This window comes from Euphorbia lathyris, chromosome 1 (genome assembly GCF_963576675.1).
Source record: "Euphorbia lathyris chromosome 1, ddEupLath1.1, whole genome shotgun sequence".
NCBI classification, from domain to species: Eukaryota; Viridiplantae; Streptophyta; class Magnoliopsida; order Malpighiales; family Euphorbiaceae; genus Euphorbia; species Euphorbia lathyris.
This window is the reverse complement of record NC_088910.1, coordinates 19810951-19830546: the sequence shown is the minus strand read 5'-3', so window position 1 is coordinate 19830546 and position 19596 is coordinate 19810951. Positions and strand designations below refer to the sequence as shown.

Below are 19596 nucleotides of genomic sequence, written 5' to 3'. Positions count from 1 at the left end.
TGGCCACTGAACTTTACGAAAGAATTAAAATTCCTTAAAATATCATACTTGAAGGCCGCCAACCATCATTTTGAGGCTAAGAATTGAATTTCATACGTTGTAATTTACATGGGTTTCTTTTGTTAAATTAGAATTTTAATAATATTACAATAATATAAAATTCATCTATCTCTGTTTATAGTTTAACCGCCACACTCAAATTGAACCTAAATCGAAATTATCAAGTCTCAGAATGCTATTATATGATTATAATTAATAAAAAAAACTTCAACACAATTTCAATTGAAGATTCAACTTCATCATCTCCTATTTATTAATTTATTATTTTAAACTATACTAAAATAAACAACAGTAAAAATAAAAAGAGTAATCTCACAGGGAATCAGAAATCAGAACAGCGACCATTTCGTTCCCAATCGCCGTAACGAGTAGGCTCCGGTCCTCTAGGCCCACCCATTTCTCCGGTCTCTTTATTCACATCGTAATCATCTTCCTCTTCTTCATCTTCTCCGTTTTCGATTGCAGGATTCTGTTTGATCGCGTCTTCTTCTTCTTCTTTCTTTTCTTGCGATGGTACTTGCTCCGATTTGCTGGACGAGCTCATCCACCGACTCAAAGAGTAGCACACAGAGCGAGTCACAGGCTCCGATCCGGCAGAGGTAAAGGCTAATTTCGGAGTGGAGCTGCTGAACAGCGATGATGAAAATACACGGCCGAGATTGCTGCTCGCCATCGTCAATTAAGGGAAAAGAGATTTTGATTTAACACTTTTATGAGAGGCAGCGATTTTGGGTCGGTACCGATTAGGAGATGGGGATTTAAACTACGGTGTCGTTTTGGTTGGGCTTCAAGCCCTAGATTCACTTTTGGGCCCAACTAGAGGAAGAATGTTTGAAGAAGATAAAAGTAGAATGAGACAGACGAAGACAGAGAAAGCTGATTGAAGGAAGAAATGGGAGGAGGAGGTCAGCAGCTTTTGAAGAGAATTCCACGAATTAAATTCCCACAGCGACATGGAAAAGCTTCATCATCTTCAGGTTTCTGATTCATTTATTTCTACTTTCTGATTGACTGATTCTTCAATTTTGATGGATTGCTTGCTGAATTATGATTTGAGAATAGTATAATTGGAATAAAGGGGATGGATCAATGATTGATCTGTTGCTGTTAGCTAATGTTTACTATGAAATTATTGCTCAATTATTTAGTCCAGCTAAAAAAAGAAAAAAAGTCCAGGAAATTATTAGGGATTTGGTATAAACATTGATTGAACATATGTAAATTTGAGCAGAGTTGAGATGTTATACTTTGATTCACATGTATCTGGGTCCATATTTCTGAAGATTGAGGCGTTATTTGCTTGACCTCCATAATTACTTGATTAGAACAAGAACAACTACTACTTTAGCAAAATATAGTGGAGATTATAGACTTATAGTGGTTTTAGATGAAATGAGACTGTGCTGGAACTATGTGTGCTTGGGGATAAAGGGTCAACTTGGCCCTTCAAGGCTTCAACAACATGGCTTGCAAGATCAATTTCGCTCAAACTGAACTTTGGCTATTAAATTAGCCCTTCAACTTGGCATTTCTGATCAAATTAGTCTAAAATGAGTATTCAAGCAAAAAAAATTGACACGTGTCAAAACCGTCACCAATCATATGGTAACAAGTGTTACTTTAGAGGTCAATGTGATGGCCAAATGTTATAGATTTTACTTAACATGTGATTAGCATTGATCCAGTTCTAAAAACAGATTATATTCTAGGGTCGCTTAGTGGGGACGCGTAGTGCACCGGGCTGCCCTTTATGGAAACATAACTTGAAACGTTTCATACAAGTTTTTAAGAATTTCAAAAACGTGAAATGCTTTAAAATTAAAATTTCCGATGCTAACATAAGTTGTTAAATGCATTCCATTCAGTTAAGAATGGATCTGGCTAATAAAATGGGACAAAGGAAACTCTTACTATAGTTTGATGGAAACCATTTTGTTTTCTTATCAATCACTTATTTCAGCTATATATTATGAGAAAAAGGAAATGTAAATTTGGTGCTAGGCAGCTTGGGTTTTTCATTTGTGTTTAGCGTATTGTATTTCGTGTTATGCAATTGGATAATGGTTTCTCATGTTTGCTTTGTAAATCCCAAACTCAAGAAACATCAACGAGTCAAGACATTCATCACTTCTCAGTGTCGAAGTCGGATGTTCTGGCACCACCCTTGGATACAGCTGTAGGTGGCAAAGCTTCTCTGCAGCCTAAGCGGACGCCTGTCTCTGAGAGAGAAATAGAGGCTGTTCTGGTAAGCCTAACAGTCATCTTAACTTCAAAGTTCATATTTTGTTATTCACCGTATTTCGAGTGAAATGAGTGATTGCGCTTCTTATTAGAAGAATTCGCAGACATGAATCTTTTGAGTTGCTGCTCCCATTTTCATTTTAATTGTTTTAGCCTCCTTTATGTGGAAATAGATATGGAAATCGAAAGACGATATTTGTAAGAGATTTCTTATTATTATCAGGGATAATGGGATGTGATAACATATTACATATTAAAAATTCAGTTTCGGATACGAAACATGAAATGCGAAATGCTATAAAATCGAAGTTTCTGTAGAACATAAGTTATGTCCCGAAATGCTATAGAATCAAAATATGTTTCCTACATAAATGCTGATCTGCACTATCCTTTACCCTTTTCGTGTTTGCAGCTGGGTGGATGCCTTTGATGCTGCGATTGTAACAGTAGCCTCCGCCGGACAGATCTACTAAAGATGCGTGTTGTCTACAAGCTTGAATTGTTTATATTACTTTTTGTCAAAATGTTAGAAGTTGTAATGAAAGATGGAGCCATAAAGAGAGTTATCTCTCGGATCGTTAGGAATAATAAGACCGGCTGCTTCCACGATGTACCCTTCCAATTTTTAAAGTTTAAACACAATGTGTTGTATTATAATATACAAATTTGCAAAAATCTCCTCTTCCTAGATATCTTATTGGTGTTCTTATTTACTGCTTTACTCCAAATAATAAATATGACATGTTTTTAGGCATTGATCAAACCGAATTCACCAACAGAATGGATTAAACATTCAAGCATCCAGTTGCGTTTACATGGACCATAATGACCACGTAAATTTGGTCATTCATTGTTAGATCTAGACGGATTAAATATAAACCTTAGGATGTTTTGAATTTCCACTTTAGGATTTTAATCCGTCTAGATCTAATAATGAATGATCAAATTTACATGGTCATTAGGATCCATGTGAACGCAACTGCATCCCCATTCCATTCATTTGCAACCCAAGTTAAATGCACACGTACACTCCTATTAAGCCTCTCTTTTAATATAAACAAGTAAAGAAATTATTAAAATGTATAAATAATATAAAACCACCTATAAAATTAAACAAATTAATAAATCTGAAGTCATAATTGTTTTTTTATTTTTTTAAAAAAGGGAATGACTAGTTCCATTTTTTTTATATACAAACAAGAGGTTGTAGTAAGTATAGTTTGCCCTTTACAACCTTAATTGTCAGAAATATAATATTTATTGACATTGCATAAATTTGGTACAATTTGCTGTTTGGTATCCAAACTTCTAGATGGGCCTTTTAGATAACTCAAGAGGTTTTTGTAATTGAGCAAAGACTTGTCGGATCAGGAGCGTTAATCTCTCGAACCGGTCTCTATCTTTGACCGAACCGAACTCGAATAGAACTCGAACCAGTCTCTAGCTTTGACCTAACCAAACTCGAATAGTTTATAACACATGCTTTGATTTAACTATCACTTTTGAAATGCCATAGCTAGAAAACCTTTAGGCAATTAAGTATTTCCAACAATTCCTAATAATAACATTATTATAGGGCATATTGTAATAATAAATATAGCTTTTGCTCCTAGATAGCATATGAAAGATTCCATCATTAATTGAAACTTCAGTTTAAATTGCATGTATTAAAAAAATCCCAAGAAAACAGTAAAACTAGCAAAACTTGTGATAGAAAGTTCACTATCCACCTACAAAACTCAGTTCATTCTCTGGGCAGCCTCCTTTGCTAAGACTCTTTCCTTTGCTTTGCTCTTGGCCTGCGATTTCGATCCCATAATGCCACCACCCCACTTCTTTCGGTGCTCATCAAACTTGTCGTTGAAATTGGCCTATATTCATATAAGAAATCAACAATCAACACTAGCAGCATCATACAAAAAACTTCTTACAGGTTGCATATCATATCAGAAGACAATATTTATTACCTTAACAGCCTCCAAAATTTTTGAAAATTCCATTTTATCTTCATTCTTCACGGAGGTAATGCACAAAGCTGCAGCAGTTTTTTTGTGGACAATCTGATTTCACCACAAACAATTTAAGAGACCACAACAAAAATAAATCAGAAATGGAACAAGGACAGAAAACTCACCGCTCCAAGCCTTGATTTGCCCTTCACAATTGCGTAAGGTACCTCCATTTTGCGGCACAATGCAGGCAGCCATACGACCAGCTCAATTGGGTCGACATCATGTGCTATTACAACCAATTGAGCCTTGTTCTACAGAGATGAAGCAATAAGATATTAATGTGGACAAGAGAGAAATATAATGTCAAAACGAAGCAATTACATATCAAGAATTTGACACGAGAAAAGATAATTGCAAAATGCAACTGTTACAAATCAGAATGTGTAAGCATATACTTGATTCATTACCTTAAAGAAATGATGATAAGAAAAGTTCCCAAATTATATATATAACAGCAGTCCGACCCAAGTAAATTAACTATGGTACCTGCTCAATGAGGTAAGTCACATGGTTAAGCCCATATTTAACGACAATCGGCTTCTTTGATTCCACAGTTTTTCCATCAGCCTCGGCTTGTGCCCTCTGAAGAAGCCTTTCCTTCTTGGCTGCCTTGTCTTCAGGCCTATACTTGAGCAGTAACTTAAAAAGCTGTGTCGCTGTAATGCAAACCAATAACATAAATAAAGGTATTGGTATATAACTCGGAGAAGCAACATATATTCTTCACAGTATTCACATCTCATCCAACTATTTTGTTGCCCTTGTGGAGAAAACAGTAGCTTCAATTTCATAAAATTCAAAAAGCTAGAAATTTAAGCACAACAACAACAACAAAAAATGAATATATGATAGTGTCAGTAAACATGCCTTCTTCAAATACTTTTTACAAAGCTATTATAGAGAAGAGCTGGCCACTCCTAATGTCCAGATGGCCTTATTTTTTAGGCAAACAAGATGATGAGACACTTCTAATACTGTATCCATGTACTGCCCTCAGGTATCAAATTTTAAATCTATCCGACTTTAAAATGAATTATGCTCTTCTTTGACAACTTAGAAGAGCTCTTTGCCTAAGGTTTCCGTAACAAAAAAGGGGCAATCCAGTAAGTGAATGCTGTCAAGCCAGGAGGTCAGCCGGTGGAGTATGAGGGTCCTAGTTCTTAGCTGAAGTACTACTTGCTTGTGTATCACCCCACCCTTCTCGTCTACATAGAACTGGAAAATTTCGAAACAGGTAAGCATACATTCTTTCATAAGAATAGGCATAAGGCTTAGCGCAGTAATAGGGCGCCGGGACTAGCTACCTTGGAATTCTATCTTTAGCTTAAAGCGGGTTTGAATGGACCAACATCACTCAATTCTCCAACTGGATGTGTGCATTTTACCACTATATATCAAATATCAAACTGAGGGTCGAGAAGGAGAAAGAGATTAGCAATGGCTGTAACAATAAAGAACAAAAAAGGATACTTCCATTGCCTGTAAGATAATTGCCAAGAGGAGGCATTTTTCTGCATCGAAGGAAAGATAAAATTGAAGCAAGCTACAATTAATACTAGAAGATCCTACGAGATAGATTTCTTATTGAGAAGAAGATGAGTTCCTCACCATGCTGTCATGGAACCAATTGAACTAAAAGCTCAAGCTGGTAGTTAAGACTGGATCATAGATCTTATATAAATGTTCGACACATGCCATCATCATGACCCATTTGAGTGATTTGGTAGGGATCACTTCTTAACCTGACGGTGAGAGAACCGGACACCCCTCTATATCCCACGGCACTCAAAGCGGATCTGAATGTACCAAAACAACCTTCACGCAGGCCAACTAAAAGTTTGTTGGATTGTCAAGGCATTTATTACTTATATATATTCCATTGCGGAGAGAAAAAGGATGAACAATCTCCGCTTCTAGCCGCACTCTATAACCAAGCAGCCAGACATACCACTCTGAAGCTAGCTAGCTTTCGTTCTAACCCGATTTATATCTCTCATAGTGAAATGGACCACCTATCTGAATGTCGAAAATGCACCAGCCACTCCATATGATGTTGGGAGAGAGTGTAATGGCACCTGATCTCATTTCATTCATGAGTGTTCACTCGAGCTTGATCTTCTATTTCTATTAGACAATCACTTGACTTTGTGAAAGACATACCCGGTGGAATTCAACTAAACCAATCCAGCAAGCGAACTTGTAGGTTTGACTGGCTTGAAAGCAGGAAACTCTCATCGGAGAACGAGTTCCCCCGCCTTTCATTAATATATGGCTATCAGTCCTAATATCCATAACAAAAAAAAAAGAGCTGGCCAGTCCTAATGTCCAGATTACCTTATATTTTCGGCAAACAAGATGATGAGACGCGTGTAATATGTATCAAAGTGAAGATGCTTGATGTATCAAATTTTAAATCTCTGAGTTTAAAAAGCTATGAAAAGAAATGAGAATTTCAATTACTATTCAGTTGTAGAAAGAAACAATACGAAAAATTTCAATTAGATTCTTAATCATGATTAAGTTTAGCACTGATAGATTAATTAAATAACACTGACCGAGGTTTTTGTCCAAAGTTTTAGTGAACTGGTTAACGGCAGGAGGAACCTTGAGACGTTGTTTAAGAATCCTTCTTTGCCTCTGAATACGAACAACATGAGGCCACTTGACAAACCTAGTCAAGTCCTTTTTGGGTGGCAATGCGCCGCCTATACCAAACTGCTTTGGCCGCTTTTCAATCAAAGGATTCACAACCTTTTCCTGTAATTATCATCAATCATTCAAGCAACAAGCCTCAAACCATGAAAATCAATACAATAAACAGACATTAAACTACTTACAGTTTTCTTCTTCGCCGGAACTGGGGCCTTCACACCTCTTTTAGGAGCCTGTAGCAATTAATTGATAAAAAGGTTAAAGAAACAATATCCTCTTGCTGAATGTAAGCAAATTTAAGCTTTCAAAAACGAGAAATACCATTGATAAAACCCTTTCTTTACTCCGGTAGGGTGGCTGCTGCAGAACGACTAGTATATGGTGGCGATCGGCGGAATTTATATACTCAAGTAACACTAACCAAATCGACCTATAAAATCACACACAAATGGTCTTGGGCCCGGCTTCAATCCATCTTGAGAAATTTACATATAAGATAAATTCACTTTTCATTTACATAAAAAGCATAAATAATAAATTACTTGTTAATATATCAAAAGTGTTAATTTTTATTTTATAAATGTCAAATTAATTTTTAAAAAATTAACTGCTGAGATGGGCAGCCAAACCTTTTACTGTCAATATCTTTTGGTATGATATAATTAAAATTAGCATTTGATATAACTATTTACAATTATATCAAATTAGTAAAATCAGTATTTTTAATATATTTTAAAGATTAGAATTTATAAATTAGAAATCTATGATATATTTTCTAAGGTTTATGATTTATAAATTAGGATCTAAAATTTTTAAATTATGATTTGTAATATATAAAAAATAATGACATATTAAAAATTAAATTTGAAAATATGATTTAGTTGCATTGACCATTTAATTTTTTATCCCCTTCTATTGGATTCTTTGCCCAAATAATTTGCTCATATTCATTTTTCATAATGTCATAAATTGTAATTATATTGCAAATTGGACAAATTTTACCTCGTATTTAAAAATTTACCCAATTTTCAGTAATTATTAACAAAACATTTACAATAATGAATTTTGTTATCTTCACTTTATTTGTAAATCATATTATCATTAATCAGTAACATATAAAAAAATCTACGATAATTAGAAGACAGAGGAATAGGATCGATGCTATCAAAGACACCAATGGTGTTTGGATTTTTGAGGAGGAGGACATTCGACGTCTTGCCCTTGATTTCTATAAAGATCTGTTCAGAGAGGAAGTGGTGAACTTGGAAAGCGCCAACTCTGATATTTCCTTTCCACGGCTTGGGGAGGATGCCATTAAAGATGCTTTCCTTCCTGTTAACCTAGATGAGATCGATCTGGCCTTCTCTAGCATCGGTTCCACTAAGGCTCCTGGGATTGATGGGATCCCCGCTAGCTTCTACCACAAACACTGGGATACCGTGAAAGAGGGTATCTACAACTTCGTGTTAGGAGTTTTTGGTGGTTCTGAAGATATCAGGTTGGTTAATAAGACCCTCCTTGTTCTGATTCCTAAGGTTGATAAGCCCTCTTCCTTCCTCCAGATGAGACCTATCAGCCTTTGTAATGTTCTGTACAAAGTTGTTACCAAGATTGTGGCTAATAGAATTCGAAAGATCCTGCCTGATCTTATTAGCCAGAACCAAGGAAGCTTTGTTCCTGGCAGACAAATGATGGATAACATTGTTATTGCCCAGGAGGTTGTCCATTCCATGAAGATTAAAAAAGGTAAGAAAGGGATTGTGGCTCTTAAACTAGACCTGGAGAAAGCCTATGATAGGCTTAACTGGAGTTTCCTCCTGGATAGCTTAGTTAAAGCTGGTATCCCAGAGAACTGGAGGAATTTGATTGAGAAGTGAATCTCCTCTCCTGTGTTCCAGGTTATGATTAATGGGGACATGTCTGATGAGTTTGTTGGTCCCTAGTAATTAGTTCCAAGGGGGGGTTAGGAACTAATATAACCTTTTTGCGTTTTGATTATGCTGACCTGAAGTTATTTTAGGAGTTAGTGAGCTCAGCTTTTGGTCAGCACGGCTGATTGTATAATAAGGCAGTTTTAGTACGATGCTGACTAAGACTGCTTTACTTGTGAGTTGGGAATTGACACTGTTGTGGTCAGCTTCCAGCTCAGCACTCAGATTTACTCAGTTTCAGTTTTAACAATTTATAAGCTGAGTAAATATAACTAACAATACATGCACATACATATATATATATTGAGAGAGAGTTCAGAAGTTACTCAGCACGACTTATCCTGGTTCGGCCTCTCTGCCTACGTCCAGTCCCCAGTTCCTCCTGGGATTTTCAATCCAATACTGAGCTCTTTCAAGGTAGAGCACAAAACCCTTTACAAGGCAGTGAGTATGCAAGAGTACGTCCTCTATTCGTCTACTCAACTCCTACTAAGCACTACAACCCAGTACTTAGATTTTTCTACCACTGAATGCGTACAACCAAGCACTCAGTACATACCTCTCAATATTACTATTGATTACACACTTGTTCTTTTTCAGGTAAAGAACACTTTAGATGATTACAGACAATCAATCTAGCATTTACACAAAGAATAGAAAAGTTGGTGTAAGATCTTTCTTGTTTTTGAGTGCTTTGAATATCTTTCTCTCTTGGATTTTTCTTTTTGTTGCTTCTGTGGTTGTGTTATTATCCAAGAACCACCATTGTCCTTTTATAGATGAATTTCTGGTGATTGAAATCATTTGAGGTGATTTAGCCGTTAAGTCCAAAACGACTCTTTTAGCAGACATCTTCTGGTCAGCTTCAGTCTGTTCCGCCATTTCCTTTCTCTGTTTGCTTCAGGCGTCAGATCTTTGTCTTCTTGCATTAGACTTGTCTTTTGTGTCAGTTGTCTTTTACCAATAATCCATAGACCCATGATTCTTGGAATTAGACTTTTATATTTTCGAGGTTTCAATTATTGGTGCAGAGGATCGGCAGATTTTGTCTTCTTGTCAACGAACCCTTCATTCTTATTCTGACTGTAACTCAGCTTCGTTCGTTTCTGTCGAATGTACAAGTTTCATGCTGAGGTATTTCTTAGTCAGCTCCGTTCTGTATGTTTTCTCAAGAAGGAGTCTTCTGCTTTGGTCAGCTTTGTTCGGGTGATGTAGAAGGAAGCTTATGATGCATGTTCTACTCTACTCAGCTTCTTTGTTCTCCCATGCTGAGTTCCATTTCACTCAGCTTTGGCTTTATGCTGACTTTTAACCTGTCTTACTTTATATATATATATATATTTGCACTCAATATTGAACAAACTCATTAGTACAATTAAATCAAAGCATTTAAATTTAATTGCCTCTTAATCATGGATGATTTTGTCAAATCAAAATCTTGTGGAAAGGTGTTTCAACAAACTCCCCCATTTTGATGTTGGCAAAATACATAGTTATGGAACTCAGTTATAAGTTACCCCATGATTGATATTTTTGACATGACTCCCCCGTAAGATTTGCACATCTTGTCTTAATTCTGAATCGTTTACTCTTAAGATATTTTACTTTGTGGGAATGTAAGTCAGTTTTCAAAAATATGTTACTCAGTCTATTTCCTCATATATACTGAGTATGCCTTACTTCTTGTTTGTTCAATTTTAGTTTAATCAACTTGTATTGAGAAGAATAGGACTTAGTATAGATAAAAAGGATAAGCACATTTCTGAAAGTTGCTATGCTAAGTTCTACACATCTAGTGGACTTTATCTACTTCTTCTTCTTTTGATCAGCTTTAGCTATTCCTTTGCCTTTATCTTTGCTCATTGAGGCATAATCTGCAGGCTGAGTTCTACTTGTCTCCCCCGTTTTGCCATCATCAGGTTTATACACAAATGTGTCAGTGCGAGCATGAGCGGAAAGATGAGTTGCGTAGCGCTGGAGTCTCGAAGTACTTTCACGCAGACCATCAATGATAGGGACACTGTCACACTGGACACGTGGAGGAACCTGAAGGGAACTGCTGATCATGCTGAGCAGACATTCATGAGATTTGCTCAGCCAGGTGAGGGAACTTGTAAGTTGACCAAAGGATTGGTGATACATTTTAAGCAAGGCAGAGTCGTAGAATATGCGCTGGGCATTATTGATTCTCATCTCCTTCATGATGGCCTTTGAAAAACTTAAGAGTTCGCTGTTGGAGACTGGGTCAACTTCCATTGGTGTTTTGTGAAGGTTGAGTAGACGAACAGCTTCACTCAGTTGATCGATGGTACATTGTGAGGAGGAAGATACTAAGTCACGTGTGTGGGTCAGCTCAGCATGAAGCTTGGTAACGCAATCTTGAAGCTCAGCATTGGTGACTAACTCAGCATTGGTAGATGAACTGGACTTGGCTAATTCATGAGTGAGCTTGGTGAAGAGCCCTTGGAGGTCAGTAGAAGTAGCATGTCCTGAATTTATTTCAGATAAGTGTTGAACTTTACCTTCAAGGGAGTTCAAATAATTGACCATTGTAAGAACCAATTCAGACAGCTTTGTGATGTGATCTTGTCGTGGTTGCTGAGTTTGAATGGAGGTCATTATGCTGATCAGGTCCTTCAGCCCTTTTATTTCATTCAGAAGCTGAGAGACTGTGGGCAGTTGGGAAGATTCAGGATTGGAATTTGCAGTTTCAGCTTGAGTAGGGTTCAACTCTTGAAGCAGAGATTGAGCAGAGGCAATGATTCGTCTGCCTGACTCAGTAGCGTTCAAGTAGTCAAACTTGGTCGTGTTTGGGTTGGTGGATGGAATTTGCCCTGGTGGTGGAGGAGTTTGATGTTGGCCAGCTTGATTATCTTGATTGGGGACCGGATTCTGCGGCAAAGTGCTGGTAGGAACAGTGTTATCAACATGTGGAGATGGAGGTGGAGGCATGTTGATTTGTGGATCCTAAGCGGGTGAAATGGAGGCAGGTTCTGTTTCTCCTTCTTGAACAGTTGGATTTGGATTTTCAAAGGACTTGGCTTGTTCCTCATCCTGAGTAACAGAGGCTTGTTTTTCCTTTTGAGTGGACTCAGGAGCATTTGCAAAATAGGAGAATTGTAACTCAGACAGACCGAAGAGTTGTTCATGCGGGGTTGAGTCTGCAAGAAGATCAATGATCTGAGCTTTATGAGCTTTCTTTTTTAGTCGTTTGAGTTTCTGTTGCTTCGGAGGAGAGGGGTCAGCATCATTTCCCAGATCAGTGTCAGCTGTCTCCTCATGAGGCTCAGCATGATCCTCGACTTCCACATGTTCAGTTTCTTGCTCTATTCCTTCCTGAGGCTGCTCCATATCAGCATTTTCTTCATACTCAACATGAGTCTCTTGCTCAGTATGAGTCTCTTGCTCAGCAGCGGCTTCCTTGTCTTTTTCATGATCTTGGGTTGATACAACCCAATCTATGGGATCAGCTTCAACTGTTCTTATGGACTCAATTCTCTTCCTTTTCTTCAAAGGAGATTCAGGAGTTTCTTCTTCTTCTTCTTCATGCCTTTTCTTCTTCTCTGCTGACTCAGCTCCTTCTTTTGCTCTGTCAGTTTTGACCTTTTCTTTAGACATCAATCTTACCTTCCTTGGGACATCATGGATGTCTTTGGCACAGGTTTCACTGGCCTTTCTCTTCTTCATCTTCTTCTCTTTAGGTTGCTCAGCAGGAACTTCCATTTGTGTTTCAGGCTCATCTTCAGGCTCAACGTTTAACTCAGCATCATCATTAGCAGCTTCTTCATATCCTTTCAGTGGTTGATTGTATGTTAATCCAATCAACAGAGCTGCTGTGATTTCAGTCCCTAAGGAGTCAGTTTCAACCTGTTTGTCTTTGATGATCTTGGTGACCAAGGAGCCCAGCCTGAGTTTCTTTGCGCTGCGTTGAAAGGCCCCCACTAAAAAGACGGGCATGTTGAGTGGAGTATAGTTCAACATGTGCCATATGAAGCACTGTTCGAAGTTGGAGGCAGATGAGGCTGAGGCGAGCTTAGGGAAGATGAAGTTGGTCAGTATATAGTGAGCCATCTTTTGATCTTGCCCCATACATGTGCTTGGTATCTCCCCTTTGTGATCCTTGGGCTTGCAAAATCCTTTGATTTTGTCAAGGGTTTCTTTGGGGACTTTCTCCTTTGTTGTTCTGAACTCTATGCCCTCGTTTGGCAGGTTTAGCAATGTAGCAAGGTAGGCAGGGGTTATGGTGATTTTCTGGCCTTTTATTGTGGTCTCCAGGTAGTCAGCATCATCCTCATCGACGCACAAGTTGGAGTAAAATTCTCTGACCAGTCTGGGATATACCTTTCCGGCGAGAGAGAAGAGGCCGGTCCATTTGTTTTGCTTAATCCATTCGCAGAAGGGTTTCTCAGAGGCGATGAAACTTTGAGAAAACCATCTGCACTTCAATACTTCCAGATTTCCAACCCTTTTGTGCACTTTGATCATATTCCTTTCGATTTGCTTTGAAGACCCAGCTATGTCAACTTGAGTGGGTTTGCCAGATGTTTGGCCAGTCTGAGTGGTGAGGTTAGGGATTTCGTTCTTGCCGAAAGCCATTGTTATCGAGAGGGGTTTTTAAGATTTAGGGAGAGGGGGAAGATTTCGATTTCTGGCGATTTGTAAGCGTAAAAACAATGAATGGGGACTCTTTTCGCCATTTATAGACACATCAGTCATTAATGTACTGGCCGTTCTTATCTTGGGACTCTAATCGACAAGGATTCTGTCATTTATGACAGGTTCGGCGCATGGGTTTTCATCATTACTCGCATTTTCCTAGGTATGATTTGTTACACGTGTTATGGTGTATTGGTGCAAGTGGATATTTGCCCGGTTTGCCATAATTCAAACCGTTTGTTATTCTGAGTATTCAATTCTATGATGATGGATTTCCTATCTCTAAGTGACTCAGTATTCACAACATATGTATATTCACTCAGCATAGGATGATTCCTCAATATATCTATCTACTCAGCACAGAATCTTTTCTAGGCATTTGTATTAACTCAGCATAGACTATTAGGCTCAATATCTAGTAGTTGGTCAGCATGACAATTACTCAACATTTATTCAACTACTTTAGATTATTGAAGAGGATTAGACATACCAATGGCTTCCCTTAGTGTATTGAATTGTTCACGAGCCAAAGGTTTAGTGAAGATATCTGCAAGCTGTTCATTTGTTGGCACATAGGTCAGCTTGATCTCATCCTTTAGTACGTGATCTCTGATGAAGTGATGCCTTATGCTGACATGCTTCATCCTGCTGTGTTGGATAGGATTCTTTGATAGATCAATGGCACTCTTATTGTCACATTTGATCTCTATTGTCTTCGTTGTTACTCCATAATCCTCGAGATGTTGCTTTATCCATAGGACTTGAGCAACACAGCTTCCAGCAGCAACGTACTCAGCTTCAGTTGTAGACAGGGCAACTGATGCTTGCTTCTTGCTAAACCATGATACTAGACAACTTCCAAGAAAATGACATCCTCCTGATGTACTTTTGCGCTCTAGCTTGTCTCGTCCATAGTCAGCATCAGTGTATCCAATGAGTGTGAAGTCATTTGAGGCTGGATACCATAAACCTGCATCAACTGAGCTCTGCAAATATCTAAAAATTCTTTTTACAGCAATTAGATGAGATTCCTTGGGGTCAGCTTGATATCTAGCACAATAACATACTGAGTATTGAATATCAGGTCTACTAGCAGTGAGGTAGAGTAAGGAACCAATCATACCTCTATAGAGTTTGCTATCAACTGACTTACTCTTTTCATCCTTGCATAGGACAGTATCAGTACCCATGGGGGTTGATATTTGTTTGCATTCTTCCATGCTGAACTTCTTTAACATTTCCTTAGCGTATTTAGACTGACTAATAAATATGCCATTCTTACCTTGCTTTATTTGAAGTCCAAGGAAGAAGCTGAGTTCACCCATCATAGACATTTCGAACTCAGTTTGCATCTGTTTGCTAAACTCTTGGCATAAAGATTCGTTAGTAGCACCAAATATTATATCATCCACATATATTTGTGCAAGTAAGGTATGTTTCCCCTTTTTCTTAATAAACAAGGTTGTGTCAGCTTTTCCTCTGACATAATTCCTGGTTAGTAGGAAGTTGGTCAACCTTTCATACCAAGCTCTTGGAGCTTGCTTCAGGCCATACAAGGCCTTTTTAAGTTTATAAACGTGGTTTGGAAATTTTGGATCTTCAAAACCGGGAGGTTGATTAACATAAACCTCTTCGTTTATAAAACCATTAAGGAATGCGCTTTTGACATCCATTTGATATAATTTAAAGTTCATGAAACTAGCATATGCACATAATATGCGTATTGCTTCCAACCTAGCAACAGGTGCAAACGTTTCACCATAGTCTATCCCTTCTTGCTGACTATAGCCTTGAGCTACTAGTCGAGCTTTGTTCCTAATTACATTTCCATGTTCATCTAGTTTGTTTCTAAAAACCCACTTAGTTCCTATGGATTTTTGATTCCTAGGTTTCGGTACTAAATCCCATACCTCATTTCTTGTGAATTGATCAAGCTCTTCCTGCATAGCGTTCATCCAATACTCATCATGCTTAGCATCAGCAAAATTCTTTGGTTCATGAATTGATACGAAGGCAACGTTGCAAAGAAATTTTCTAAGCTGATCTCTAGTCATTACTTTGTTATTTGCATCGTCAAGGATGGACTTCTCTGAATGTCCTCTTGGAATTTTTATCTCCTTGGGTAGTGTTGAGTTGTTTGGAACAGGTGTTTCTACAATCTCTGCAGGGACAGATTGGTCAGCAAAGGTAATTTCAGTTTCAATTTTACCTTGGCTCAATCCTTGAACTGATGGCTCAGTATGCACATTTTGATCAGCAGACACTGAGTTGGGTTCTTCCTCTGTATGTTGAGTTATTCTTCCTGCAGGGTCAGTTTCATCGAAATCTACATGGACTGACTCTTCCACAACTTGGGTTCTTTTATTATAAATTCTATATGTTTTACTGTTTGTTGAGTATCCTAGAAAGATCGCTTTGTCAGCTTTGGCATCAAATTTTGCCAGATTATCTTTGGTGTTGAGTATGAAACACTTACACCCAAAGGCACGAAAGTATCCAATATTGGGCTTTCGTCCTTTCCAAAGTTCATAAGGGGTTTTCTTTAGTATAGGTCTTACTAATGCTCTATTTAATATATAGCAGGCTGTATTGACTGCTTCTTCCCAAAAGTACTTTGGAAGCCTGTTTTCACTCAGCATTGTTCTAGCAATTTCTACTATTGTCCTATTCTTCCTTTCAACCACTCCATTCTGTTGAGGAGTTCTAGGTGCAGAGAAATTGTGGTTAATGCCATTGGTTTCACAGAATTCATCAAACAATTGGTTTTTGAATTCTCCACCATTGTCACTTCTAATGTGAGCTACTCTTAGGTCTTTTTCATTTTCAACCTTTTTGACTAATGTGGTAAATACTTCAAATGTCTCATCCTTGCTACTTAGCAGGATAACCCAAGTGTACCTAGAGAAATCATCTACAATAACTAAGGAAAATTTCTTACCTCCCAAGCTGAGTGGCTGGATAGGTCCGAAAAGATCCAAATGTAGTAATTCCAATGGTCTTTTGGTTGAGACAACCTTTTTGCTATGGAATGATTTTTTGATTTGTTTGCCTTGCTGACAAGCATTGCAGAGTTGATCTTTCTCATACTTTAATTTTGGTAATCCCTCAACTAATTGCTTTCTAGCTATTTTGGCAAGAAGGTCCATGCTGACATGCCCAAGTCTCCTATGCCATAGCCAGGAGTTATCCTCTTTTGATACTAAGCATATACTCTTTGAAAATTCCTTTTCCAAGTTTAACATGTAAACATTTTCTACACGAGGGGCTGTTAAAATCAAATCATTTGTTTTTCCCTCGAGTATTTGGCACTTAGTATCATCAAATATAACATTCCTTCCACTCTTGCAAAGCTGAGCTACGCTTAGAAGATTATACTTGAGACCTTTAACTAAGGAGACTGACTCAATTTTAGGGTTACCTCCGACAGTTCCTGAGCCAACTATCTTGCCCTTTTTGTTGTCTCCAAAGCTTACACTACCTCCTCGTTTAGGCTCTAGTGTGATGAACTGAGTTTCATCACCTGTCATGTGCCTTGAGCATGCGCTGTCTATATACCAAAGTTTTGATTTCTCCACGCATGTCAAGCTTACCTGCATTTTAGACTATTCATTTTTTAGGTACCCAATCCTTTTTGGGTCCTTTCATGTTAGTGTAAACAGGTGCAAAATCATATTTTAACTTGTGACGACACACATTTGTGGTATGACCATTTTTTCCACAAAAGCCACACATGGTTACCTTTTGAGGGTGATATTGAGTGTGGTCAGCATTGTTATGCTGAGCATGCCAGCATATTTTAGTTGTGTGACCTTTCTTACCACAGAGGTCGCATTTGACAGTTTTATTATGCCAGCACACAGCTTTTGTGTGTCCTCTCTTCCCACAACAGCTACACTGGGTAAACTGTTTATGCTGACCAGTACCAGAGTACTCAGCATGGGATTTATTCTTAGTTGACCTGTTTATTTGGTTTTGTAGGATTGTCACATCCTTTCTAAGTTTCCTAGACTCAGTTTGAACCTCCATGACAGACTTATGTAAGATTTGCATATTTGTATGTAAGTCTGAGTTGTCCTGGAGGATATCGGAGATCACTTAGTTTGACCTCCTCAATCTCGTCACAGCGCCTGCTGAGTGCCTTACTTCTTTTGTTACACTTTTTAATTAGTGTATATAAGTCACTCAGAGCATTTATCATTTCATTTCTAAGCAGGAATAGGGATGTTACCTCATTGTTGTTTTCTTCCTGCTCAGAATCTTCAGATAGGTTGATTTGCTCAGACTGAGATCGGTCAGCTCCATCGTCTGCCATGAAACATATGTTGGCTGTTTCGTTTTGCTCAGCTTCGGTTGATGTTGACTCATCGCTGTCACTCCAAGTGGCCATCATTGCCTTTTTGCTTCCATTCTTGTCTTTCTTCAGACTGGGACAGCTTGACTTAATATGCCCAGTTTGATGGCATTCATAACATGTAACAGGCTTGGAGCTGTCCTTTTTGTATCTGGTGTCACTAGACTCAGCTTTGTATCTGTCTCCTCTCTTGTATGGCCGCTTACCATTTCTTTCATTTCTTCTGAATAGCTTTTTCATTTTTCTAGTAAACATGGCCATTTCCTCATCATCAGTTGATTCTCCTTCAGTGGAGTCAGCTTTCATCACTAGTGATTTTTGTTTCTTATCCTCAGATTTTTCTTTAGCTTCAAAGCTTTTCATTGAAATTTTATGAATCAGCAAGGATCCGATTAGCTCATCATATTTATATGTGGTCAGGTCCTGAGCTTCTTCTACGGCTGTTTTCTTTGCTTGCCAGCTTTTGGGAAGACTTCGTAAGATCTTCTTCACTTGCTCTTCTTCAGTGAAGATCTTGCCGAGTCTTTTAAGCTCATTTATTATGTTAGTGAACCTGGCATTCATTGCTGAGATGTCCTCATTGTCGGTCATTTCAAACAGCTCATACAGTCGCATGTGTTGGTTTACTTTTGACTCCTTGACCTTGTTGGTGCCTTCATAAGTTACTTCAAGCTTTTTCCAGATCTCCTGTGCTGACTCACAACCTGAAATCTTATTGTATTCTGCAGCATCTAAAGCACAGTGAAGCATATTTATAGCCGAAGCATTATTTTGTAATTTTCTGAGGTCTTCCTCTGTCCACTCAGTTTCACTCTTGATAACTTTCTCGTTATCAACAGTTTTATAAGGTATATGTGGACCTTGAACTATTGCAAGCCATGCACTCATATTTGTAGCTTGAATAAAGTTCTTCATCCTATTCTTCCAGAATGTATAATTAGATCCAAAGAATAGGGGAGGTCGAGTGATTGATAACCCCTCAGGGAGTATCTGTGTTGTTTGATTTCCTGGAAGGAAACGAGTGCTATTTTCAGCCATTTAGGGATCAGCTCAAGATTGTTAGATCTTTGAATAGTGAGCTTTTGGCTCTGATACCACTTGTTGGTCCCTAGTAATTAGTTCCAAGGGGGGGTTAGGAACTAATATAACCTTTTTGCGTTTTGATTATGCTGACCTGAAGTTATTTTAGGAGTTAGTCAGGTCAGCTTTTGGTCAGCACGGCTGATTGTATAATAAGGCAGTTTTAGTACGATGCTGACTAAGACTGCTTTACTTGTGAGTTGGGAATTGACACTGTTGTGGTCAGCTTCCAGCTCAGCACTCAGATTTACTCAGTTTCAGTTTTAACAATTTATAAGCTGAGTAAATATAACTAACAATACATGCACATACATATATATATATTGAGAGAGAGTTCAGAAGTTACTCAGCACGACTTATCCTGGTTCGGCCTCTCTGCCTACGTCCAGTCCCCAGTTCCTCCTAGGATTTTCAATCCAATACTGAGCTCTTTCAAGGTAGAGCACAAAACCCTTTACAAGGCAGTGAGTATGCAAGAGTACGTCCTCTATTCGTCTACTCAACTCCTACTAAGCACTACAACCCAGTACTTAGATTTTTCTACCACTGAATGCGTACAACCAAGCACTCAGTACATACCTCTCAATATTACTATTGATTACACACTTGTTCT

The 19596-nt window shown here is 38.2% G+C and overlaps 2 protein-coding genes across 2 annotated transcripts; one reads left to right on the top strand and one right to left on the bottom strand.

Annotated features, from left to right (window-relative positions):
* Positions 1 to 744: 744 nt before the first annotated feature.
* On the top strand, positions 745 to 2991 carry LOC136223844 (uncharacterized). The gene is made up of 3 exons (XM_066012015.1): positions 745 to 1037; positions 2160 to 2305; positions 2714 to 2991. The coding sequence occupies exons 1-3, from the start codon at positions 953 to 955 to the stop codon at positions 2729 to 2731; spliced, it is 249 nt and encodes an 82-aa protein (XP_065868087.1). The 5' UTR covers positions 745 to 952; the 3' UTR covers positions 2732 to 2991.
* Positions 2992 to 3915: 924 nt separating this feature from the next.
* On the bottom strand, positions 3916 to 7424 carry LOC136223836 (large ribosomal subunit protein eL8y). Its single transcript, XM_066012009.1, has 7 exons — positions 7287 to 7424; positions 7151 to 7198; positions 6869 to 7070; positions 4800 to 4969; positions 4436 to 4564; positions 4269 to 4361; positions 3916 to 4172 (listed from the first exon to the last, which is right to left on the bottom strand). Exons 1-7 carry the CDS (start codon positions 7287 to 7289, stop codon positions 4041 to 4043), a joined length of 777 nt encoding a protein of 258 aa, XP_065868081.1. The 5' UTR covers positions 7290 to 7424; the 3' UTR covers positions 3916 to 4040.
* Between the last annotated feature and the right edge of the window lie 12172 nt (positions 7425 to 19596).